This window comes from Hemitrygon akajei, chromosome 2 (assembly GCF_048418815.1).
Source record: "Hemitrygon akajei chromosome 2, sHemAka1.3, whole genome shotgun sequence".
NCBI lineage: Eukaryota > Metazoa > Chordata > Chondrichthyes > Myliobatiformes > Dasyatidae > Hemitrygon > Hemitrygon akajei.
Window position 1 is genome coordinate 208,241,585 of NC_133125.1, and position 27,277 is coordinate 208,268,861.

At 42.2% G+C, this 27,277-nt stretch overlaps 1 protein-coding gene across 1 annotated transcript in view; it reads right to left on the reverse strand.

The window, feature by feature from the left end:
* Window positions 1-27,277, reverse strand: part of LOC140722216 (uncharacterized) — a 140,737-nt gene that overhangs the window by 64,927 nt on the left and 48,533 nt on the right. Inside the window, exon 13 of the mRNA XM_073037009.1 lies at window positions 23,562-24,082. Within this exon, the coding sequence (XP_072893110.1) occupies window positions 23,562-24,082 (521 nt within the window). The remainder of the gene's footprint in view (window positions 1-23,561; window positions 24,083-27,277) is intronic.

Below are 27,277 nucleotides of genomic sequence, written 5' to 3' on the forward strand. Positions count from 1 at the left end.
TTTATAAGGGGCCTTGGGACTGGGACCAGGCGGGTGGTCGTTTTGTTCTGTTTCTCTGCCGGCTCCGAACTCTTCTCTGCATTCTGTTATCCTGCCCGGGCTCAGATCTACTCCTCATCGTGCTTCTCTGCCCCGTACCAGTACTGCCAGGTTGGTCCGTTCCCCCACCTTTCTTCCCATGCGCTGGTCCCGCTTCTCCGCTCGTTTGTTTTGTTCGCGCTGTCTGCTGGCCTTTCCCGATTTTCCTGCTATCATGGCTGTTATGTTGGTTACTCTGGACCTAGGCCCTTTCTTATCCCTTGCCTCCGTCGGGCAGGCCCGGCCGGTCCGCCGCTGCCCAGCCGGGGGTTCTGCCCCGTACTCCCCTTCTGCCCGAACCCTGGGATTGTGCCCCGCACCTGCCTAGGGGTCCGTGTCGTTCCCAGGCCTCCAGTGTTTCTGCCTGGGAGGCGGCCCTACCCGGGATATATGCGGCCCGCCCAGAGAGGGCTCTCCGCCAGCTTATCTAGCCACCTAGACCTGTCTGCCTGCCTGAACTCTGGGAGCCCGCTCCTCTCTGCCTGCCTGACACTCTATCTACCTGAACCCCAGCTCTATCCTTAAATGCCATGGTATCCCCATCCTGTCCTCCCCCTAGTACTTAAGTGTCTGCGCCCTGCGTTTGGGTACATCCGGCCCCGTTCCTGACAGTTATGGACTGATCCTCCGGGTATGCAGCAAGGACCAGACTGGGAGGGTCCCTCCATCTGCCATTTCTCAATGCATTTATGTAACTGATCTATTTCGTACAGAATTTTTTGCCAGTCTTCTACACTCTCCACAACTCCACCAATCTTGGTATAATCTGCAAATTGACTAACCCACCCATCTGCATTTTTATCCAGGGTGCATATATATACATCACAAACCGCAGAGGTCCCAGCACAGATCCTGTGGAACTCCAGCTTGAATAAGTCCCTTCATCCACTACCCTGTCTTCGATGTGCAAGCCAGTTCTGAATCTAAACAGCCATTTTGTCACAGATCCCATGAATCTTAATCTTCTGGATTAGTGTCCCATGAGGGACTTTGTCAAATGCCTTATTAAAATCCACGTAGACAACATTCAAATCTCTACCCTTATCAATCTCTCATGTCACCTTGTCAAAAAAATCATAACTGATGTGAGACTCACCAGTCTATAGTTCCCTTTTTAAATAGAGATACAACAGTAGCCACTCGCCAGACCTCTAGGACCTCGCCTATGCCAAGAGAGGACATGAGGATACTGATCAAGACTTAACATTCCATCCCTTGCCTCTTTCAGAAACCTGAGTAAATCCCATCAGGCCCTGGGGACTTGTCCACCTGAATATTCATCTGGAGGTTCAACACTTCCTTCTCCTTGACCTCTATATGCCCTAACATATTTATACACTCAGTCTGATCTCCTGGTCCTCCATACCCTTTCCCTTGGTAAATACTTTCTTTCCAATATTATTAATTTATATTTATATATATATATATATATATATATATGAATACAGAGTACAGGGAAAATATATATATATGTCAATACATTAAACTAAATTGCATATAATGACTCCTTACCCTATATTCACACAAGTCAATTAGTTCGTAACATAGAAAAGTAATAATTTTATTATATTAAAAAATCTAACCCACTACCAAGACCGAAGCTGATTAGTAGAAAAAAAGATTATTATTCATCATCTGTGCTCTAACAGCAGATCAAAGGTTTTGAAAATAGTTCAGAAAAGGTCCCCACAATGCTTGAAAGTCTTGATTAGATTCAAAGATTGAACATCGAATCTTCTCTAAATTTAAACATGACATCACATCATGTAACCATTGGGCGTGATTAGGAAGGGCCACATCTTTCCATTTAAGCAAAAGCATCCTTCTGGCCATAAGAGACATAAAAGCCAAAATGTGCAGATCAGATAGATCCAAAATAATATCCTATCCTCCAACAATAACAGATAAAGCAGTCAAAGGGTTAGGCTTGAAATTTACTTTAAAAAGTATTGAAAAGTTTTGAAATACTTCTTTCCAATATTTTCCAAGACTCGGACATGTCCAAAACATATGAATGAGTGAAGCTTCTCCATTATTACGTCTATCACAATATGGAGATATATCTAAATAAAAACGATACAACTTATCCTTAGTCATATGGGCCCTTTGGACCACTTTATATTGAAGGAGAGAGTGACGGGTACGTAACAATGAAGTGTTAACCAATTAAAAAATTTGATTCCAAGTTTCCTCAGAAATTGAAGTCTGTAAATTTTGTTCCCGAATATTTTAAATTTTATCTAAAGGAACACTTCTCATTCCTAATGGCATATTTTAAATATTAGATATATATCCATTATAAAAAGGTTTTAGATTAAAGATTACATCTAGTAGATTCTTATCAGGATTTTTAGGAAATGTACTTATTTCAGACCATAGAAAATCTCTTATTTGTAGATATCGAAAAAAATGCATTTTGGGTAAACTATAGTTGACAATTGTTCAAATGAAAAAAGACTTCCCTCTACAAACAAGTCCTGAAAGCATTTAATACCTAATGTATCCCATTCTCTAAAAGCCACATCAATCATGGAGGGTTTAAAAAATAATTAGAAAAAATGGGACTCAAAAGAGAAAATCTCAATAAGACAAAATATTTTCGGAATTGTATCCAAATCCTTAGTGTGTTTAACTACCAGATTATCAGTTAACTTACTTGAAGACAAAGGAAGTGATGATCCAAAAAGAGAAATAATAGAGGATATATTAACAGAATTAGCTTCTAAAAAAAAACCCACATCGGGCAATCCTCACGATTTATATAATATAACCAAAATGTAAGATTTCTAATATTAACTGCCCAATAATAAAATCTAAAGTTTGGTAAGGCTAATTCTCCATACTTTTTATCTTTCTGAAGATGAATTTTATTTAATCTAAAACACTTATTCTTCCATATATAAGAAGATATAATAGAGTCAAGAGAATCAAAAAAGGATTTGGGAATAAAAGCCGGCAATGCCTGAAAAAGATATATATATATTTAGGTAATGTATTCATTTTGATGGAGTTAATTTGACAAATTAACGATTCTGAAAGAGGCGACCAATTTGATAGTATTCTTTTTATATGATTCATAGAGTAAGAAAATTTACTTTAAATAGACACTTATACTTTTTAGTGATTGTTACACCTAAATAGGTAAATTGGTTTCTTACAATTTTAAAAGAAAGTTATAATTTATTGGTATCAAATTGTTCAAAGGGAAAAGTTCACTTTTATATAGGTTTAATTTATAACCTGAAAACTGGCTAAAACAGGAGAGTAAAGAAAGCACGTGGGGTAATGAAGTCTCAACATTAGAAATAAATAGCAACAAATCATCAGCATACAACAAGACTTAATAAATAGTGTCTCTCCTTAAAATACCGGTGATATCATTAGATTCTTGAAAAGCAATGGCTAAAGGTTCTAAGGCCAGATCAAAAAGCAAAGGGCTCAACAGACAGCCTTGCCTAGTGCCACATTGAAGGTTAAACGGTTTGGAGTTTTGAAAGCTAGTGATAACCCTAGAAGAAGGGGCTAAATAAAGTAATTTAACCCATTTAATGAAAACAGGTCCAACATTAAATTTTTCTAAAGTTTTAAATAAATAATTCCATTCAACTCTGTTGAAAGCTTTCTCAGCATCTAGGGATACTGCACATTCTGATACCATGTTAGAAGAAGAATAAATAACATTTAATAACTGGCAAATATTAAAGTGAAAATATCAATTTTTGATAAAAACCAGTTTGGTTATCAGAAATAACAGATGGTAAAATATTTTCAATCCTATGGGCCAAAACTTTAGATAAAATCTTAGCATCAACATTAAGTAAAGAAAATAGTCTTTAAGAAGAGCATTTAGTTGGATCCTTATTCTTTTTAAGAATAAGAGAAATGGAAGCCTCATAAAAAATTGAGGAAGTCTGCCAGACTTAAATGAATCTGGAAAAAATGAACATAAATGAGGTATAAGCAGTAAGGAAAAGGTCTTATAAAATTCTTCAGAAAATGATCTGGACCTGGAACTTTCCTCAAAAGTAATGAGAGCACAGCCTCAACAATTTCCTTAAAAGAAACAGGTTATTCCAACAATTTTCTGTTGTCAGCAGAAATTGTAGGAATATTTATTTGATCTAAAAATTGTTCAATACAATATCATCCTTAGCAGATTCAGAACTATAAAGTTTAGAGTAAAATTCTCTGAAGGTATTATTTATTTCTAAATAATCAGTTGTTCTATCACCATTAGCTTTGCATATTTCTTTAATCTGTTGTTTAGCTCTAAAGGTTTTAATTTGATCAGCCAATAGTTTACCTGTATTATCTCCATGAATATAAAATTGACTTGTATCTTTAGGAGTTGGGTTTCAATTGGATCAGTTAAAAGAAGATCATATTTAGTTTTAACTTTGACACATCTTTTATATAAAGCAGGTTCTGGAGCCAAGGTTGTGATGAGATTTGAAGGATTATTAAATATGGACTGTTCCTTTAAAAAGAGGGAGAGAGAGAAAGCGAAGAGTGTTTGCGTGTGAGGAGAGAGAGCAACAAAAGCCTGTGTGTTGCCTTGGAAATGGCAAGGTGGAGTTATATGATGGACAGCTGGTGTTTAGCACTTCTGGAATATATACAAGGTCAACTGGCTTTATAATCAGACACACCAGACACACTGACAAAACTGACACTAGCTGTGCTTTGTGTGCCCACGACAAAGGTGGGGTTTTTGCTCACAGTGTGGACAAAGGGGTGACCGGTGGAAAGCTATCAGTGTGTTTAACCCTTGCCTGGGTTGATAGCAGTACCACGTGAAAATGGCATTCTCTTTTGTGTGGTCACATTCGGTGACTTTGATAAGTTTCGGGAGCAGGAGGACGACGTGGAAGATTCGATGGCATCGGCACTGGGAAGACAAAACAAGTCTCTCTCTCTCTCTTCAATCTACTCAATTCAATATCCAGAACTGAACTGACTTCATACCTACACCATCGTGAGACTGTATCATTTATCACCTGAGCTGGGAGAAGCTTGGGAGCTTTATTTACTCAATTATATATGCATATACTCTGTTAACCTGTTTGCCTTATTTTGTTTTATATTACTTTATCACGTAGTTACTAATAAAATAGTGTTTATAATGGAAGACTCAGACTCCAGGTGTGTCCATTTCTGCTGGTCCTTTTTAAACCTGTTTCGGGGTATGTAACAAGGCATACTCTTGGTCTAACTGTTTCAGCTGATTAGCTAAATCACTTCTCTCTTTATTAGCTTTCCTCTTAACACTTGTGGCATAAGAAATAATTTGTCCTCTAATATATGCCTTAAAGGCATCCCATCTGATAAGACTAGGAGTCTCCTCTAACGTATTCTCTTAAAAAAAAGTAATTTGTCTCCCCATAAACTTTAAAAAATCTTTATCAGATAACAAAATGAGATTAATTTGCCAAAAACTGTTTGTTTGAAGAAGACCAGGAAGGTTTAAAGATAGAAGCACAGGAGCGTGATCTGAAATAGCAATCTCTTTATATACAGAGGATCGAACTAATGATATCATTTGGCTATCAATAAAAAAAATAATCAATCCTGGAATATGTATGATGAACATGAGAGAAAAACGACTATTCCTTATCTACAGGATTAAAAAATGCAAGGCATCAACAATGCCACATTTCATTTAAAAAGATTTAATAAATACGGCTGATTTATTTGATATCATTGGTTTAAAAGATGAATGATCTAAAACAGAATCTAAGCAACAATTAAAGTCTCCACCCATCACCAATGAGTACAGACTTAGATCTGGCAAAAATGAAAAACAAATGCTCAAAGAAACCTGGGTCATCTATATTCAGAGCATATACATTGGCAAATACCATTAATTTGTTATTTAGTTTCCCTGATACTATAACAAAATACCCATTAGTATCAGAAATTACTTTATGTTGAACAAAGGGAACTTCATTATCTATGAGGATCAAAACCCCTCTTGCTTTGGCCTGAAATGAAGAATGAAAATGAGATTCCCTCCATCAATTAAAAAAGTGTGAATTGTCACACTTACATACACATGTTTCTTGAAAAAAAAAGGGGTACCTTAAGCTTTCGTAATATATGCAAAAATCTTATTTCTTTTCATGGTGTGATTTAGTCCTCTTACGTTAAAGCTAAGTAAATTAATACTCTGATCCATTTAAGGCTCATTATAAGAAAGTTTAAAATAGCAATCAGAAAAATGTACATCAAACCCAAATAATAAACTTTGAAATATATTAACTAAGCAACAGAATTGATTAGATTTCCAAATCAGCTTCAAGAAAAAAAGACTCCCCATCCCTCCTCCCCCTCCCAAAGAGAGAAACTCGGTCATAGAGCAACCGATATTTACTTCCCCTAAGCACATTCCCTTAGAAAGCCTGTTGGAACCGCTCCAAGAATTCAAGGTATTTAGTATTCCAACCAAGACTAAACAAAATACAGTGAGAAACAAGCTTAGATGGGTTTATCAAACATAAATAACAATTATTCATACTTAAAATATTAAACAGTCATTTTTTAATATGCAGTATTTCTGTTTTTAAGCACCTCACTCACATTCACTGCATCCAAGCAAATGTTCCCCTCTTTATCATTGATTGATCCCACAACTCCTCTTAACAAATCATTAAAAAAATATTAGAAATTTTTATTTATATAAAGGGGAAAAACCCCACTAAACTAAATTGGAACAAACAAAAAAGGAAAAGAAAATAAAGATTGGGCAGTTCATTTGAGGATAAAATTAGAAGAAAAAAGAAAGAGAAAAAACATCCTTCCAGTCACCTCCGAACCTTCACGGATAATGATTTTCCCCAAAAAGAATAAAGAAAAATGAATAAATAAATAATATATTAAATCATATGAAAATATTGAATGAAGGGTCGCCAGATTTGCTCAGAATTAAAAGAAGTATCAAACGTCTGGCTTCTAATTTTCTCCAAGCTTAGACGTGACATAATGGAGGAGAGCCAATAGAAAACAGTAGGTGGGTTAGATTCTTCCCAGTATAACAAGATAGCTGTCCTGGCCAGTAAAGTTGAAAATGCTATCACATGTTGAGCGGCAGCAGATACTCTACCTACTTCCACTGCAATAATCCCAAAAATTGCCGTAAGTGAATTGGGTTGAACATCCACATCTATAACTTTAGATAGTTTTCTAAACACATCCCTCCAAAAACTATTTACGCTTACACACGACCAAAACATGTGAGTTAGAGTAGCCACCTCTGCGTTACATCTGTCATGAATAGGGCTTATATTAGGAAAAATATGCGCCAATTTATCTTTAGACCTATGGGCCCTATTTACTATCTTAAACTGAATTAAGGAATGGCATTTACAGATAGATGAATAATTAACTAGATAATAAGTTTTACTTCATTGATCATCTGAAAATGAATGTTGAAGTTCCATTTCCCAAGTGCGTTGAACCTTATCATTAGGCAACATGTGAGCATTCATTAACTCTTTATAAATAATAGCTATTAATCATTTTTGAAATGGTTTAAGCTGAAAAATAGCATTAGCCAAATTTTTTTTATTATACTGTGTATATAACAGCGTAACACTATACCTACTTGATTTTGATAATATATACATTTCTTAATTGCTATTTATATGTCTTTTGTATTACATGTTTGCTAAACTCCTCTGATTTGTATATTTTTTTTTACTGAAAATCAATAAAAAGATTGAAAAATGAAATGAAATGAAAATGATTGGTCTCACCCTCTCCCTAGTTATCCTCTTGCTTTTGATGTAGGTATAGAATGCCCTGGGATTCACCTTAATCCAACTTGCCAAGGACTTGCCTTGGCCCTTCCTGACTTTCCTAAATCCCATCTTTAGCTTTTTTTATTGCTTCTTTATACTCCTCATGTACTTTAGAACTTAGAAAAATGGAATAATACAACACAGTACAGGACCTTCAGCCCTTAAACCCTGCCTCCCATATAATCCCCCACATTAAATTCCTCCATATACCTGTCTAGTAGTCTCTTAAATTTCACTAGTGTATCTGCCTCCACCACTGACTCAGGCAGTGCATTCCACGCACCAACCACTCACTGACTAAAAAAACCTTCCTCTATTATCCTCCTTGAACTTCCCACCCCTTACCTTAAAGCCATGTCCTCTTGTATTCAGCAGTGGTGCCCTGGGGAAGAGGCACTGGCTGTCCACTCTATCTATTCCTCTTAATATCTTGTATACCTCTATCATGTCTCCTCTCATCCTCCTTCTCTCCAAGGAGTAAAGCCCTAGCTCTCTTATTGTCTGATCATAATGCATACTCTCTAAACCATGCAGCATCCTGGTAAATCTCCTCTGTACCTTTTCCAATGCTTCCACATCCTTCCTATAGTGAGGCAACCAGAAATGGACACAGTACTCCAAGTGTGGCCTAACCAGAGTATTATAGAGCTGCATCATTACCTCGCGACTCTTAAACTCTATCCCTTGACTTATGAAAGCTAACACCCCATAAGCTTTCTTAACTACCCTATCTACCTGTGAGGCAACTTTCAGGGATCTGTGGATGATCACTTCTCCAGGTGGAAATCCATCTGCCACTTCTCAGCCCACTTCAGCATCCTATCAATGTCTCTCTGCAATCTTCGACAATCCTCTACACTATCCACAACACCACCAATCTTTGTGTTGTCTGCAAACTTTCCAATACACCCTTCTACCCCGACATCACGGTCGTTAATAAAAATCACAGAAAGTAGAGGTCGCAGAACCAATCCTTGTCGGACACCACTAGTCACAACCCTCCAATCCGAATGTACTCCCTCCACCACGACCCTCTGCCTTCTGCAGGCAAGCCAGTTCTGAATCCACCTGATCAAACTTCCCTGGATCCCATGCCTTCTGACTTTCTGAATAAGTCTACCGTGTGGAACCTTGTCAAATGCCTTACTAAAATCCATGTAGATCATATCCACTGCACTACCCTCATCTATATGCCTGGTTACCTGCTCAAAGAACTCTATCAGGCTTGCTAGACATTATCTGCCCTTCATAAAGCCATGCTGACTGTCCCTGATTAGTCCATGATTCTCTAAATGACCATAGGTCCTATCTCTAAGAATCTTTTCCAACAGCTTTCCCACCACAGACGTAAGGCTCACTGGTCTATAATTACCCGGACTACCCCATTACCTTTTTTTGAACAAGGGGACAACATTTGCCTTCCTCCAATCTTCTGGTACCATTCCTGTGGACAACGAGGACATAAAGGTCCTAGCCAGAGTTTCAGCAATCTCTTCCCTCACCTCGTGGAGCAGTCTGGGGAATATTCCGTCAGGCCCCAGGGACATCCGTCCTAATGTATTTTAACAACTCCAACACCTCCTCTCCCTTAATATCAACATGCTCCAGAACATCAACCTCACTCATATTGTCCTCACTGTCATCAAGGTCCCTCTCATTGGTGAATACCGAAGAGAAGTATTCATTGAGGACCTTGCTCACTTCCACAGCCTCCAGGCACATCTTCCCACCTTTATTTCTAAACGGTCCTACCTTCACTCCCATCATCCTTTTGTTCTTCACATAATTGAAGAATGCCTTGGGGTTATCCTTTACCCTACTCACCAAGGCCTTCTCATGCCTCCTCCTTGCTCTTCTCGGCCCCTTCTTAAGCTCCTTTCTTGCTACCCTATATTCCTCAATAGACCCATCTGATCCTTGCTTCCTAAACCTCATGTATGCTGCCTTCTTCCACCTGACTAGATTTTCCACTTCACTTGTCACCCGTGGTTCCTTCACCCTACCATTCTTTATCATCCTCACTGGGACAAATTTACCCCTAACATCCTGCAAGAGATCCCTAAACATCGACCAGATGTCCATAGTACATTTCCCTGCAAAAACAACATCCCAATTCACACCCGCTAGTTCTAGCCTTATAGCCTCATAATTTGCCCTTCCCAATTAACAATGTTCCTGTCCTCTCTGATTCTGTCCTTTTCCATAATAATGCTAAAGGCCAGAGAGTGGTGGTCACTGTCCCCCAGATGCTCACCCACTGAGAGATCTGTGACCTGACCCAGTTCATTACCTTTGTTTGATACCAACCTCCAAATCTTTAAATATTTTTCTTTTTTCTTCTTGACTTAATTCATCACCTCTCTGGACATCCAAGTTTCTCTCATCCTTCCTTCTAGCAGGAAGATACCTTTCTTGTAGACTGTGCAATTGTTCTTTAAACACCCTCCACATATCTAAAGTGGACTTGCCAGAGAAAACGTATTTTCAATTAATTCTTCTTTGTTCCTGCCTAATGCCCTTGAAATTTGTCTTACTCCAATTTTAAACTCCCTTGCAAGGACCATACCTATCCTGTCTACAGCTATCCTTAACGTTAAGGAGTTGTGGTCACTTCCCTAACTGCTCACACACTGAAATGTCAGTCATGTGACCAGGCTCATTACACAACACCAGGTCCAATACAGCCCTTCCTCCTGTTGGACCAGCCACGTATTGATTTAAGAAACCTTCCTGGATACACTTAACAAAATCAGCTCCATCTCAACCTCTTACACTAAGAAGGTCCCAGTTTACATTAGGGAAATTGAAATCTCCCACGACAACAACTCTATTAGTTTCACACATTTCCTTAATTGATTACATACCTGTTTATAAATATTCCAGTGGCTATCAGGGGATCTGTAGTACAATCCCATCAGTGTGATTTCATCCTTCCTATTCCTGAGTTCTATCCAAATGGACTCAATGTCTGATTCCTCCATTATGTCTCCACTGAGTGCAGCTGTGATATTGTCCCTATTAGTAGTGCAGCTCCCCCACTTTTCCCTCCTGTTCTATCTGTTCAAAAACTTTGAAAACCTAGTACATTAATCACCCATTCCTGCCCCTCTCTCAACCAATTTTCAGTAATGGCTACAATATCTCAGTCCCATGTTCTGATCCATGCTCTAAATTCATCAACCTCACCCATAATACTCTTAGCATTAAAATATACACAATTCAAATTATCCAACTCGTCATAACTGTTTTGTCTTTCATTATCTTCTTACTGACTTAGAGCTGTGGTTCCCCGCCCCTGTTAAAATTGGATTAAACTCTCCTAAGGAGCATCAGCAAACCTTGTGTCCAGGATATTGGTTTCCCACCAGTACAGCTGCAATCTGTCCCCCTTCCCCAGAAAAGGTTCTAATGATCCAAGAAATTGAAACCCTGTCCCCTACACCATATCCACTCATTCATTAATGCTAACACCCCATTCCTACTTGCACTTGCCTGTGATACAGGGAGTATTCTGAAGATTACTATTTGGAGATCCTGCTCTTAAGCCTCTTTCTTAACTCTTTATACTCACCACATTGGTCTTCTTCCCCTTGTATGCCAATGTCATTGGTGCCAATATGCACCACAACCTCTGGCAGCTCCCCATCCCCAAAGAGAATATACAGCAGCCACTCTGATACAAAAGACCATAAGATGTGGGAGAAGAATTAGGCCATTCAGCCCATTGAGTCTGCCCCACCACTCCATCATGGCTGATTCCGGATCCTACTCAACCCCATACACCTGCCTTCTCGCCATACCCTTTGATGCCTGGACTGATGAGGAATCAATCAACATCTCCCCTAAGTATACCCACAGACTTTGCCTCCACCACAGTCTGTACAGATTCACTAACCTCTGGCTAAAAGAAAATCCTAATTACCTCTGTTCTAAAAGGTCAACACTCAATGCTGCCCTCTAGTTCTGGATAACCCACCATAGGAAACATTATATCCACATCCACCTTATCCAGTCCTTTCAACTTCCAGTAGGTTTCAATGAGATCCCGTGAATCTAAATCTAAATCCAGTGAATACGGGCCCAAAACTGCCAAATGCTCCTCATATGTTAACCCTTTCTTTCCCAGAATGATCCTCGTGAATGTCTTCTGGACTCTGTCCCATAAATACTCATCCTTTCTGAGATATGGGGCCCAAAACTGTTGACAATACTCCAAGTGCAGCCTGACTAGTGTCTTATAAAGGCTCAGCATTATCTCGTTGTTTTTATATTTATTTCAAGGGGAATAGACCCCTTGAAATAAATGGCAACATTGCATTTGCCTTCTTTAAAACATAGAAAACCTACAGCACAACACAGGCCCTTTGGCCCACAAAGTTGTGCTGTACATGCCCCTACCTTAGAAATTACTAGAGATTACCTAGGGTTACCAATAGCCCTCTATTTTTCTAAGCTCCATGTACCTATTCAAAAGTCTCTTAAAGACCCTATCGTATCCGCCTCCACCACCATTGCCGGCAGCCCATTCCACTCACTCACCACTCTATAAGTAAAAAACTTAACTCTGACATCTCCTCTGTACCTTGTCCCCAGCACCTTAAACCTGTGTCCTCCTGTGGCAACCATTTCAGCCCTGGGAAATAGCCTCTGACTATCAACACGATTAATCCCTCTCATCATCTTATACACCTCTATCAGGTCACCTCTCTGTCGCTCCAAGGAGAAAAGGCCGAGTTCACTCAACATATTCTGATAAGGCATGCTCCCCAATCCAGAGACTCAAACTGTAAACTAACCTCCTGGGAGTCTTACACAAGACTACTAAGTCCTTTTGCACCTTTGATGCTGAACTTTTTCCCCATTTAGAGAAGAGTCTGCATTATTGTTCCTTTTACCAAAATGCATTTATCGGGATGGAGGCCGGTGACTAGCGGGGTGCCTCAGGGATCTATTTTGGGCCCAATGTTGTTTGTAATATACATAAATGATCTGGATGATGGGGTGGTAAATTGGATTAGTAAGTATGCTGATGATACTAAGGTAGAAGGTGTTGTGGATAATGAGGTGGGTTTTCAAAGCTTGCAGGGAGATTTATGCCGGTTAGAAGAATGGGCTGAACGTTGGCAGATGGAGTTTAATGCTGAGAAGTGTGAGGTTCTACATTTTGGCAGGAATAATCCAAATAGAACATACAGGGTAAATGGTAGGGCATTGAGGAATGCAGTGGAACAGAGAGATCTAGGAATAACAGTGCATAGTTCCCTGAAGGTGGAGTCTCATGTAGATAGGGTGGTGAAGAAGGCTTTTGGAACGCTGGCCTTTATAAATCAGAGCATTGAGTACAGAAGTTGGGATGTAATGTTAAAATTGTACAAGGCATTGGTAAGGCCAAATTTGGAATATTGTGTACAGTTCTGGTCACCGAATTATAGGAAAGATATCAATAAATTAGAGAGAGTGCAGAGACGATTTACTAGGATGTTACCTGGGTTTCAGCACTTAAGTTACAGAGAAAGGTTGAACAAGTTAGGTCTCTATTCATTGGAGCGTAGAAGGTTGAGGGGGGATTTGATCGAGGTATTTAAAATGTTGAGAGGGATAGATAGAGTTGACGTGAATAGGCTGTTTCCATTGAGAGTAGGGGAGATTCAAACGAGAGGACATGATTTGAGAGTTAGGGGGCAAAAGTTTAAGGGAAACACGAGGGGGTATTTCTTTACTCAGAGAGTGATAGCTGTGTGGAATGAGCTTCCTGTAGAAGTAGTAGAGGTCAGTTCAGTTGTGTCATTTAAGGTAAAATTGGATAGGTATATGGACAGGAAAGGAGTGGAGGGTTATGGGCTGAGTGCGGGTAGGTGGGACTAGGTGAGATTAAGAGTTCGGCACGGACTAGGAGGGCCGGAATGGCCTGTTTCCATGCTGTGATTGTTATATGGTTATATGTTATATGGTTATTATCATACACTTCCCAACTCTGTATTGCATCTGCTTCTTTTTTGTTCATTCTTCCAATTTGTCTAAATCCTGCTGCAGTCACCTTGCTTCCTCAGCAGTACCTACTGATCCAGTTATCTTTGTATCAGCTGCAAACTTTGCCATAAAACCATCAATTCCATTATCCAAATCATTGACAATGTCAAGAGTAGCAGTACCAATACTGAACCCTGAAGAACACCATGAATCACTAGTAGCCAAGTAGAAAAGGCCCTTTTTATTCCCACTCAATGCCTCTGCCTGTCAGCCATTCCTCTATGCATGCCAGTATCTTTTCACCATAGGATTTTATCCTGTTAATCATCTGAGAACAACTACTTCTGTGGGACATATCTATCCTGTCCCTTGAGAACTATTTCCAAAAACAGCAGCCATCCCTTTTCTGCCGTCATCCCCACCAGTATTCCTTTCCAATCCACCTCGGCAGGCTCCCCTCTCATGTCTCATTCCATTTATTCCATTGCGATACTGATATCAGTGACTTATGCTTCTCCCTCTCAAGCTGTAGTATGAATTCAATGATATTATGATCACTGCCCCCTAAGGGTTCATTCATGTTAAACGGACTAAAACAATCTGGGTTATGACACAACACCCAATCTAAAATAGCCTTTCCCCTAGTAGGGTAAAGCACAAGCTATAGCACAAGCTGCTATAAAAATCCATCTTGTAGGTATTCAAAAAAATCCCTCTCTTGCAATCTAACACCAACCTGATTTTCCCAATCTCCTTGCATACTGAAGTCCACCTTTACAATTGTAACATTACTCTTACGACATGCCCTTTCCAGCTCCCTTTGCAATCTCAACCCTACATCTTGGCTACTATTTGGAGGCCTATATATGTTTCCCATAATGTATTTTTCACCCTTGCACTTCCTTAACTCCACCCACAAAGATTTGCATTCTCTGACAGCATGTCACCTCTTTCTGAATATGTAATTCCATGTCTCACATACAGAACCACTCCAATGCCTATGCCTTCCTGCCTGTCCTACCTTTGATGTTAAACTCCCAACTATGACCTTATTTCAGCCACGACACAGTGATGCCCACAATGTCATATCGACCAATTTCTGATTGTGCCACAAGTTCAGTTACCTTATTCCAAAAGCTATGTGCATTTAAATATATAACTTTCAGTCCTGCATTCCTCACCCTTATGAATTTTGCCTCTGTGGTACAACATAACTCTTTGCTCTGTCTGCAGTTGTACCCAATTATTGACTTGTCCTCCCTTACATTTCTATTATATATTACATCATCTACTTGTGAACCTGTTGGCTCATCCTCAGCTCTATCAAACTGGTTCCCATCACCCTACCATATTAGTTTAAGCCACTCCCAACTGCTTTAGCAAACCTGTCCACAAGGATATGGGTCTCCCTCAGATTCAAGTGCAAGCTGTCCCTTTTGTACAGGTCACACCTGCCCCAGAAGAGGTTCTTGGCTCCATTTCTTCAGCCAAGCATTTATTTGCCACATCATTCTATTCCTATCCTCACTGCCATGTGGCACGTGGCAATCCCGAGATTATTACCCTTGAGGTCCTGCTTCTCAGCTTCCTACCTAACTCCCTGTATTCTGTTTTCAGGATCACCTCCCTTTTTCTGCCTATGTTGCTGGTACCAATATGTACCATGACTTCAGGCTGCTAACCTCCCTTTCCAGGATATTGTGGATGCATTCAGATTCATGGCGGGCCCTGGAAATTGGGAGGTAATGTTTCCTTTTTGCATCCACAATGTTTCCTTTCTGTCCCCCTAACTATAGAGTCCCCAATTACTGCTGCCATCTTCTTCAGCTTCCTGCCCTTCTGAAACACAGGACCAGTATCAGTGCCAGAGGCACGGCTACTGTTACTTCCCCCAGGTAGCCCCCCCCAACAGTACTCAGAATAGAGTACTTTTTGTTGAGGGGGCAGTCACAGGGGTGCTCTCAACTATCTGATGTTCGCCATTCCCTCTCCTGACAGTCACCCATTTATCTGTCTCCTGTAGCCTTGGGGTGACTACCTCCCTGTAGCTCCTGTCTATTACTGCTTTACTTTCCTGAACAACCTGAAGGTTATCAAGCTGCAGCCTCTAAGAAGCTGCATCTCCATACACCTGGTGCAGATTTGCCCTTCAGGAAGGCTGGAAGTCTTCTGGAAATCCCCCATCTGACACCCAGAACCGAATACTGGCTCTGTAGACATAACCCTATTCTCTCAGGAGTTAATTCAGGAAAAAATAAGAAATAAGGAATTAACTTACCTACTTATCTTGATTCTGCCTGTTCTCCCCGAAGCCTTGTTGAGCCAAAGCCTTACTGCTCCGACAATGACCGCTCCACTAGGCGGTACCCCTCTTTTTTAGAGACTGGGGTTTTAATGCTCTTCGCTGGACCTGTGTGGCAATGCTTCTGCTGTGCCTGCACAGTACTCAGTTAAACACTTTGGCCAGGGAATCTCCTTTTTGACCCCCTAACTATCAAGTCCCCTATACCTACTGCATTTCCTGACTTTATCCTTTCTTGTCGAGCCTCAGAGCCAGCCCCTGTGCTAACAGCCTGGCAGTTGCTGCCGTAATATGATGTGTTATCTCTGAGCAGTATCCAAAGGGATATAATTGTTGCTGAGGGGAATCCTGCTCTGATTTTTAAAAAATCCTATCCATCTACTGTCCAAAGCCTCTGACACCGACACACACTCCTCTCACCTGAGCCATAAGACCATAAGATATAGGAGCAGAAGTAGGCCATTCGGCCCATTGACTCTGCTCCGCCATTCAATCATTGGCTGATCCAATTCTTCCAGTCATCCCCACTCCCCTGCTTTCACCCCATATCCTTTGATGCCCTGGCTAATCAAGAATCTATCAATCTTTGTCTTAAATACACCCAATGACTTGGCCTCTGCAGCCACTCAAGGCTACAAATTCCACAGATTTACCTGCCTCTGACTAAAGTAATTTCTCCGCATGTCTGTTCTAACTGGACATCCTTCAATCCTGAAGTCATGCCCTCTTGCCCTAGGCTCCCCTCCATGGGAAATAACTTTGCCATATCTAATCTGTTCAGGCCTTTTAACATTCGGAATGTTTCTATGAGATCCCCCCCTTATTTTCCTGAACTGCAGGAAATACAGTCCAAGAGCTGCCAGATAAGCCACCAAGAAAAGTTTGCAACCTTGCACACCCCAGTCAGATCAGACTGGCAACAAATTTTGTTCCACAATGACCATCGGCACAAGTGCGCCACAAGTCTGTGTACGTGGCTGCCTGCTCTACTCGCTTTATACTTGTGACTGTGGGGCTCAGCAAAGTTCCAATTCCATATTTTTAGTTTGCTGATGACTGTTGTTAGCCGAAACAAAGGTGGTGACAAATCAGCTTGGGGGGAAAGATTGAAAACCTAACTGAGTGGTGCCACACCGACATTCAATGTCAGCAAGACTAAGGATATGATTATTGAGTTCAGGGGGACGAAGCTGAAGATTCATGAGCCAATTCTCACTGGGGTGTTGGAAATAGGAAGAGTCAGCAACTTTAAATTCTTCAGTGCTATCATTTCAGAGGATCTGTCTTGGGTCCAGTACATAAGTGCATTACGAAGAAAGTACCTCTAACTTCTTCAAAACATAGAACATAGATCAGTACAGCACAGGAGCAGGCCTGTCAATAATCAATAATCAAGACATCCATGACTCTGAGTTAAAAAACATACCCCTCACATCCCCATGAGCCTACACAAACCCACCTGAAGTTGCTGACATCCTGGAGGTCACATGATCTGTGTGCCCACACTGCTGATGTACAGGATCTGTCTGAACTGTGCTGACTGAACAAAACGACAAGTACAGACAGAGACATCCATTCATACCTGCTCACGTACAGAGGGCAAGCGCGGACATGTTACGCAGGTGCTGGAAATAATAATGATAAATAAATGAATCTGATCTGAGCCACGCGCTGTGAATGTTGCACTTACATAGGTTTTCAATGAATAAAAATAAACTTGAAGTGGCAACATTGTGGGCCAAGGGCCTGTTCCTGCACTACACTGTTCCGTGTTCTTTGCATTCAGAAAGTTATGAGTTTGAGATAGACTGTGGAAAGGAGAGTTCAGTGCTGGGGGAGCACTGCGGTGTGGGAGGGGCCAGTACTGCAGGATGGGGGGAGTGAGGATGGGTGGTACTGACAGAGGGGTGGTACTGAGGGGGTAGTACTGAAGGGGTGGCAGTGAGAGAGGTTGGTACTGAGGGCGGGTTTACAGATGAAGGGTATGGTGCTGAGGTGTGGGGTTTAGAGGGAGGATATAGTGCTGAGGGAGTAGTGATAATAATGAGGTTAGTTGTAAATGCTGATGTTGTGCTGTACTGGGTGAGGGTCAGTGTTAATGGTGCATCCCACTGTGGGAGGGTTATTTTGAAGGAGGGTGGGGACTTTCCCACCCTGGTGCTCCACACTGCAGGAAATTTGCAAACCAACCCCTTTGAAGCAGCTTTTTCCCTCTCCCCTCCCACAGCCCCTCTCCCCCCTCTGTCCACCTTTCCTATTGCTTTCTGTCTTACCCTCTCACCCCTCACTCTTCCTACTTTCTGTCTCTTTCACACACACACACACACACACACACACACACACACACTCACACACACACACACACACACACACACACACACACACACACTCACACACACACACACACACACACACACACACACACACACACACACACACACACACACACACACACACACACACACACACACACACACACACACACTCACTCACTCCTGGGACAGGTCACCTCTAAGTCTCCAGTCCTTAGCCCCAGACTCTCAAACTTGACAGGCTTCTCTGAAAGAACTCAGAACACTGTGTCCATGGCACTTCTCAAAGGCAAGCCAATTGGGGTGGCAGGAAACCGGGAGCAACAAGGTGCCTTTAATACAACTTCAGTCAACAGTGTGAACACAGGGAAGCATGCATCCCCAAGAGGGATTTCAGAATGAGGCAACAATTTCAACATTCATGACCTGTATTTATCACAGGACCCAGGCTGATTGAGGGCAAAACCCAGGCTTCACCTCTCAGAAGCGATGGAAAGTAATGAAGGGGAAACAGACGAGGCAGAGTGGGAAATGATGAGAAACAGAAATGTTTGCCCAGTGTGACAGTGGGATTTCTGAATATCGATGAGCAGAGGAGGGTGTGACTGTCATTTTAAATATAGACTTCCCCTGTAGTCTTACAGCCTCCCCAGAGTAACTAAACCCCCTAGGTTCAGAGGAAATGAGGTGGCATTGATTTTCATCAGTGAAGTCATCGATCTCCCTCCTCACTGCCTCCCTGGCATATTTGTCTCCAGGCATGATAGCGACGTGTTCAGTCGTGTCTGAGGCTGTAAGATCTGATGATAACTTTGGATCAGGTGTGAATAAGCTTAGCGATGATTGAGCTGTGAGTGCTTAAATGGGACAGCCCATCTCCTCCAAGTGCCAAAGTGAGTTGAGTGTGATTGAGCGCAGGATAAGGGTAAGAGGCACTGAGGGAGGCAGAGGAATCTCAGGACTTTCAGCTGCTGAGATGCAATTGGTTTATTATGGTCACATGTACTGATACAGTGAAAAATCTTGTTTTGCATGTCGTCCATACAATTTATTTGAAAATATACATACATCAAGTGAGTACAAAGTAAAAAGCAATAATTGTGTGGGGAATGTAGTGTTACAGTTAACGTGGAAGTTTTTTTTAAGAAAGCTTAACTTTGTCATGTGTACATCGAACCATACAGTGAAATGTGTGGATGCCAACTATCAACATGGTCCGAGGATTGTGCTGGGGGCAGCTGTCAAGGGTTATCTTGCTTCTGGCACCAACATAGCATACTCACATCTTACTTACACTAAGTCCTTGCAATATGGGAGGAAGCTGGAGCACCCGGAGAAAACCCACAGGGTTATGGGAAGAATGTTCAGACTCCTTGCAGACAGAGGTGTGGTCACTGGCGCAAATAAAACATCCCCCTAAATGGTATACTACTGCGCCGTCCATTGGTATTGGTGTATTGTTGGCACATGTACCAAGAGGACACAAGAGGTACAGCAGATACTGGAAATCTAGAGCAATACACACAATGTGCTGGAAGAGTTCAGAAGGTCAGGCAGTATTATGGATGGGGATAAACAGTCAACATTTCGGGTTGAGACACTTCATCAGGACTGGAAAATGAAGGGGGAGGAAGTCAGAATAAGAAGGGGAGGTGGGGAGGGACATTCCCAGGCAAAGCAGTTACCGTGCCAAGCCGCGATGCATCCGGATTGACTCTGATCTGACAGATAGGTAGGACAATCTTGAAGGGCTGAATAGTCTCCTCAAAGTCCTCTCATTTTATTTCCTGATTTTGGGGTTTAATGTTTGACACTTTACTGCCTGACGGCATGGAAAATACTTAGAAATGTTGCTGGTCATCCCTCGCAGAAAGAGACTTGAACTCTCTTGAGCGTTTACTTTCTGAGATCAGCTGGGGGAAGGAGTTGAATATTGTGGTTCTCTGGGCCCTACTTGGTTTGGGTGACATATAATGTCATTGGGACTTCTTCTGCCCTTTGTCCTTCCATGTCCTCATTTGAACCAAGAAACAGCATAAAAGTGGGAAGTGCATTCGGAGCATATCACTGAGATGGGTTGTGGGTTCGTCTCGGAGATCTACACACACTTCATCACCTTGCTGGGGTGGGAAATACATCTCGTACCTCCCATTGAACAGCAGCTCCTCACACACTGCCCCCACACCCAAACCAGCACTCAGTGTTTTTCTAATTCTCATAAACCTCTTTCCAGAGGCTGGTTTTACTGTGACGCCAGGGTCACCCATGTTTACCCAACCTTCTCATGCTGCGGAAACAACTCCCAAAGTTGCAGATGACCTTCTGGTAAAGGTGAGTACCAGAGACCAGAAGCACAGCTTACACGACCTGAGGTGATAAGGATGTCACACTTACATACCAGCTAGTGTAACACTCCACAGGGCCAGCAATCAGGGTGTAATTCCCACCACTGTCTGTAAGGACTTTGTACATTCTCCCCATGACCATATGGGTGCTATGGTATCCTCTACATTCAAAAGACCTACGGGTTTTGGGAGTTGATACAACTGTTGGGTGTGGGATGGGCAGAGCCGGGGATGAGTCAGCCGGTTTTTATAAGAGGATGATGGTTGTAATATGAACATAAAAAAGGACAAGCCAATCACTGGGTACAAATGCAGACTGTGCAAAGAGTTAAAGTGTACCACAGAGGCAAAAAGAGAGCAAAGCATGCAGGACTGAAGCTGTAGTTAAATGCATGTAGTATTCGGAATAAGGCGGATGAACTGGTGGTGCAATTAGAGATTTGTCAGTGTGAAGTTGTGCGCATCACTGAGTCGTGGATGAAAGAAGGTCATTGTAGGAGCTTAATATAAAAGAATATACTTTGTATCAAAAGAACAGGCAGGAAGCCCTCGTGCTGGCGTGGCTCTGTTGGTAAGAGATGGAATTACATCTTTTAAAAGAATAATATAGGGTCAGAGAATGGCAAATCTTTATGGGTGTAGTTAAAAAGCTGCAAGGGTGAAAAAAACATTATGGGAATCATGTATAGGCCTCCAAATATTAGCTGAGATGTGGGTTTGAGATTGCAATGGGAACTGGAAAGGAAGGGCATGTAATAAGAGTAACGTCACAATTGTAATGGGGGACTTCAATATTCAAGGGGATTGAGAAAATCGGGTTGGTGTCAAATCACAAGAACGCAAATCTTTTGAATGCCTACAAGATGGCTTTTAAGAGCAGCTTGTGCTCGAGCCTTCAAGGAGAAAGGCTATCTTAGATTGGGTGCTGTGTAATAATCCAGATTTTATTAGGGAGCTTAAGGTAAAGTAAACCTTAGGTGAAAGTGATCAAAATGTGATTGAATTCATACTGCAGTCTAAGAGGGAGAATCATAACTCACATCTATCAGCATCACAATGGAATAAAGGGAATTACAGAGGCATGAGAGAGGAGCTTGCCCAGGTGGATTGGAGGAGGATACTGGCGGGGATGATGGTAGAGCAGAGGTGGCTGAGGTTTCAGGGAATAGTTCACAAGACACAGTATAGATATGTCCCACAGAAGTCATCCTCAAATGGTGGGGTCGGCAGACAAGGAAAGTTAAGGACTGCATAAAAGCCGAGCAAAGGGGATATAAGCTAGCAAAAGTGCGTGGGAAGTTGGATGACTGGGAAGATTTAAAATCCAACAAAAGGCAACTTGAAAAGCCATAAAAAGGGAAAAGATGAAATACGAGGACAGACTAGCCAATAATATTATGCAGGATAACAAAAGTTTTTCAGTTATATAAATATTAAAAGGGAGGTGAGAGTTGATATTGGACCTGGAAAGTGATGCAGGTGAGGTAGCCATAGGGGCAAAGAAATGGCGGATGAATTTAATCAGTACTTCGCATCAGTCTTTACTATGGAAGACTGCAGCAGCATGCCAGAGGTCCATGAGTGTCATGGAGCAGGAGTGAGTGATATTACAAAGCAAAAAGTGCTAGGCAAATTGAAAGGTCTGAAGATGGATAAATCACCTGGAGCAGATGGACTACATCTCAGAGTTCTGAGAGAGGTTGCTGAAGAGATAGCAAATGCATTGGTTATGATCTTTCAAGAATCGCTTAGTTCCAGAAGACTAGAAAATTGCAAATGTCACTCTACTCATTAAGAAGGAAGGAAGGCAAAAGAAACTATAGGCCAGTTAGCCTAACCTCAGTGGTTGGGAAAGTGTTGGAATCTATTATTAAGGACGATGTTTCGGGGTACTTGGAGACTGACAATAAAATAAGATACTTGGAGCTTAGAAAAATAGAGGGATATGGGTAAGCCTAGGTAGTTCTAAGGTAAGGACATGCTTGGCACAGTTTTGTGGGCCGAAGGGCCTGTATTGTGCTGCAGGTTTTCTATGTTTCTAAGTTAAATTCAGCCCTGTTTCTGTGAAGGGAAATCTTGCCTGAAAAATATGTTAGAATTCTTCGAAGAAGTAACAAGCAGGATGGACAAAGGATAGGCAGTGGATGTCATTTACTTGGATATTAAGAAGGCATTTGATAATGTGCCGCACTGCTACATCTCATCTAGCAGCCTCTGACACATTCCACACTCTACCCCTCCCTCATCTGGATCAGCTGCCAGTTTTTACTCCACCCTTCCTTCCACGTTTCTAGACTGACTATCTCCCCTCTTTCTTTCAGACCAGATGAAGGGTCTGGAGCCAAAACATCAACTGTCCATTTCCCTCCATAGATGCTACCTGACATGCTGGGAGTCTCTGGCACTTTGTGTGTTACCACCACTACATGACTCGCCCTTCCAAGATTCACCTTGATCTCTCTCTTCCAGTCAGCACCACCGCCACTTGTCCCTGTTAACCCATTCAGTGCAGTTGGACTTTAGGACCCGGGGTAGCTGGGGAGCCCAGGACCCGGGGTAGCTGGGGAGCCCAGGACCCGCCACCAACGGTGGCTGTGGAATTTGCAGTGTTTCTGTTACATTGATGGATGCAGTGTATGATTTCAAATTAATGGATCGATAATTCTCACATCGTGTTTATTTCACTCTCCGCACATTTATATTTACACTGACTGACTCCTGACGCCGGTCCCGGGACCCGACCCGTTTACAGACCCGGAGCGGAACCGGAGCAGATTCTCAGCCACTGGTTTTCATCCCAGGTCCAGAAGAAAGGATAAAGTTTCTCCGTGAACTTATTCCCAGTGAAGGTGTGGAGATGGGACTTGGTCTCTGCGTTGTAAAATGAAACTGTCCCGGACTCGTAACTGAGATAAACTCCCACCCTCCCGGGGATAGGACTGGCAGTTAGACAGGATTTAGCGGAGGTGAAAGCATTGTTCCCGTGATCATCCCGCTCAACTATCCAGAATCCAGTCTCTGGACTCGCTCTGTCTCCTCCCTTCCTGTCCACAGACTCTGCGGCGACTCCCAGACACCAGCCCTGATTTCCTTCCACCTCCACCTCCCAGTAATATCTCCCTGATGTGAATCCCACCGATCCTAATGCACAAAGCCAGTATGTGAACATTTTCCCAGTGTCAGGGAGATCCCTCCGGGTCTCGGAACACCTCATGCTCTTCCGATCCTCAGACATGTCAAGCCACGGATTCGCTGTTTCTTCATCCAGGGTGACAGAGACTAGGGAGAGAAGCAGAGAATTAGAGAGTCCCTGGGGATCGGGGGGAGAAACCACTATCCAGATGTCTTTTAAATCACTGTAGCTGTACCCATCTCTACAGCTTCCTCTGGCAGCCTCCAAAGCTTCTGGGAAAAGTCCCCCAGCCTATTCAGCATCTCCTTATAACCTAACACTCATCCTTGTAACATCTTTGTAAATCAGTTTTGCACTCTCTCCAGTTTCGTGACATCCTTCCCATAGCAAGGTAACCAGAACTGTACACAGTGCTCCAAATGTGGGATTACCAACATCTTCTACACACTTAACATAACATCCCAGCTCCTGTACTCAGTATTCTGACTGATGAAGGCAATCACCTCCTCTTGTCTCTGTTTTACAACACTCTCCAGCACCCCACCAATTGCTGTGAAAATGCTGTCCTGGTTTACCTTACCAAAATGCAAAATTTCTCTGAATTAAAATCCATCTGCCTTTCAATGGCTAACTGGCCCAGTTGATCACCAACCTGCTGTAATTTTGGATAAATCAGTATAGTTCATGGGAGCCTTGGTAATACAGTAGATAACATGACACTATTAAGGCTTGGAGCATTCCAAGTGAGTTTGGAGCTCAATTCTGGTGCTGACTGTAAGTGGGTTGTACGTTCTCCCCATAACCATGTGGATTTCCTCTGTGAGCTCCAGATTCATCCCACAAAACAAAGGCATACTGATTACAAGGTTAATTTGTCGTTGGAAATTGTTCTGTGAGTCGGATAGTATTAAATAGCAGACAGGAGAAAATCTGCAGATGCTGGAAGTCCAAGCAACACACCCAAAAAGTGCGAGGAACTCAGCAGGCCAGGCAGCATTTTGTGTGTTGCCAGCATTAAATATCTAGGTTGTTTGGCAGTGTGGCTGGCAGGGCCTGTTTCAAACTTTGATCCTGAAATTAATGGGCACTCTTCACTGCTCACTATGCCAACAATTGTAGAGTCCTCCACAAATCAACTAAATATATCACCTATATTCTCTTCCAAATCATTCATATGAATGACGATTAACAGTGGACCCAGCACCGATCCCTGCAGAACACCTCTGGCCAAAGGACCCCACCCAACCAATCCTGTATTGCATTGACCAGTTCGTAATGTACCCCACATGACCTAACTCTGTAGAATAACCTACCACAAAGTACCTACTACACTTCCATCATTCTTCTTTTTCATCCATGCAGAAAGCCAAACTGGGTGTCCCTGATTAGTCCTCGCCTTTCCAAATGAATGCAGATCCTTTCTCTCAGAATCCCTTCCATTAGTGATAGGCTCATCAGTGACGTTAGGCTCACCGGTCTGTACTTCCCAGGCTTTTCCCTACAGTTGATCTTCAATAATTGTTCAAAATTAGTCTCCCTCCAGTCTTCTGGCCCCTCACCCGGAGCTATCAATGACTCACATATCTCCAAAAGGGCTCCACACTTTCCTCCTGAGCTTCCCACAATGTCCTGGGATACACTTGATCAGGACCTGGGGATTTATCGACCTTTCTGCATTTTAGGACATGCAGCACATTTGCTTCTGTAATGTGGTAGAAAATGAGGTCGATAATCTTCTGTAACACGGGGGAATTGAGGATCCTGTGGAACTGGCACAGAAGAGGAGTTGAGGCCTAGGAGAGAAAAATGATGGCAGGGAAGGTTTGGAAAGAATCCGAATCAGAATCAGGTTTATTATCACCAGCATGTGCCATGAAATTTGTTAACTTAGCAGCAATATATAATATATTGCTTAATGCAATACATAATAAAGTGATAAAATTAAAAAAATAATAAATAAACAAGTAAATCAATTACAGTATAGACAGACAGACATACTTTATTGATCCCAAGGGAAATTAGGTAATACATAAACTGAATAGATTTTTTTAAAGTGCAAAAAGCAGAAATACTGTATATTAAAAAAGTGAGGTAGTGTCCAAGGATTCAGTGTCTATTTAGGAATCGGATGGCAGAGGGGAAGGAGCTGTTCCTGAATTGTTGAGTGAGTGCTTTTGTACCTCCTACCTGATGGTAACATGAGAAAAAGGCATGCCCTGGGTTCTGGAGATATGGGCCAAATGCAGGTAAATGGATGGGGGGGGGGTGATCTGACAGAAATATATAAGGTTAAAAGGGGTTAGATTGAATAGATGGTTGAAATCTTCCTCCCACAGCAGGGGGATCAAATACAGGAGGTCACATGTCCGAGGTGGGAGGAAGGAGTTTAAAGGTGAGTTTATTTGAACAGTGAGTGGTTGATGTTGGAAATTGCTGCCAGAGGAGGAGATGGAATCAGATACAATCACTGTATTTCGGAGACACTTAGTCAGACACTTCAATAGACAAGAGACCCCACAGCCTCTGGTGCAGAGAATTCCAAAGATACACCATCCTCTGAGGGCTCAGCCCATCCTGAGGCAGTGACCCCTGACCCTCCACTCCTCAGACAGGGGAAATATCCTCCCTGCATCCTGACTGTTGAACGCAGAGGGATTTTGTGTTTCCCTGAGATCTCCTCTCTCATTCTTCTAAACAGGGAACGGAGAACATAGAACAATACAGCACAGGAACAGGCCCTTCATTCTATATGATGTGACTGATCGATACCGGTATCAATTCCTCTTCTGTACCAGATCCCCAAAACCTCCATCCCTCAATTTTTGAAACGTTTCTCTGACTCCACCTCAAATATATTCAAAAATCAGGGCTCACACAATCTGTGGAGCAGCATCTGTGGGAGGAGAGGCACCTTCAACGTTTCGTGTTGAAACCAATAGGGCTGAGAGGAGAAGTGGAGAGATAAGGCAGGAATCTGAGGTGACTGTGAACTTAAGAGTGCTAAAAGATGGCGGGCCGGTTTCATGAGGTGGGGATAGGGTGGGGGTGTGGGCTGTTGGGAGAGAGTGAGAGGTGAATGACAGATGGAGGCTGAAAAGTGTGAGGAAGATGGAGGGAGATTGTGGGGGAGTGTGAAGGCGGAGACAGTTGTGAGAGGGTGAAAAACGGGAGCACAAAGGTCAGCTATGCTGGAGTCTTATCAGTAGCGATGTGATAATGGTAACCGTTAGGGCAGATGGAAGCAGAAGCTGGGCGGTGAGTGTCTCTTTTCCCCCTTTCCTGCAACTTTAATCCCCCCTCCCAGAGCCCCTCATTAGGACAGGGTATGAATTTGCATGGAT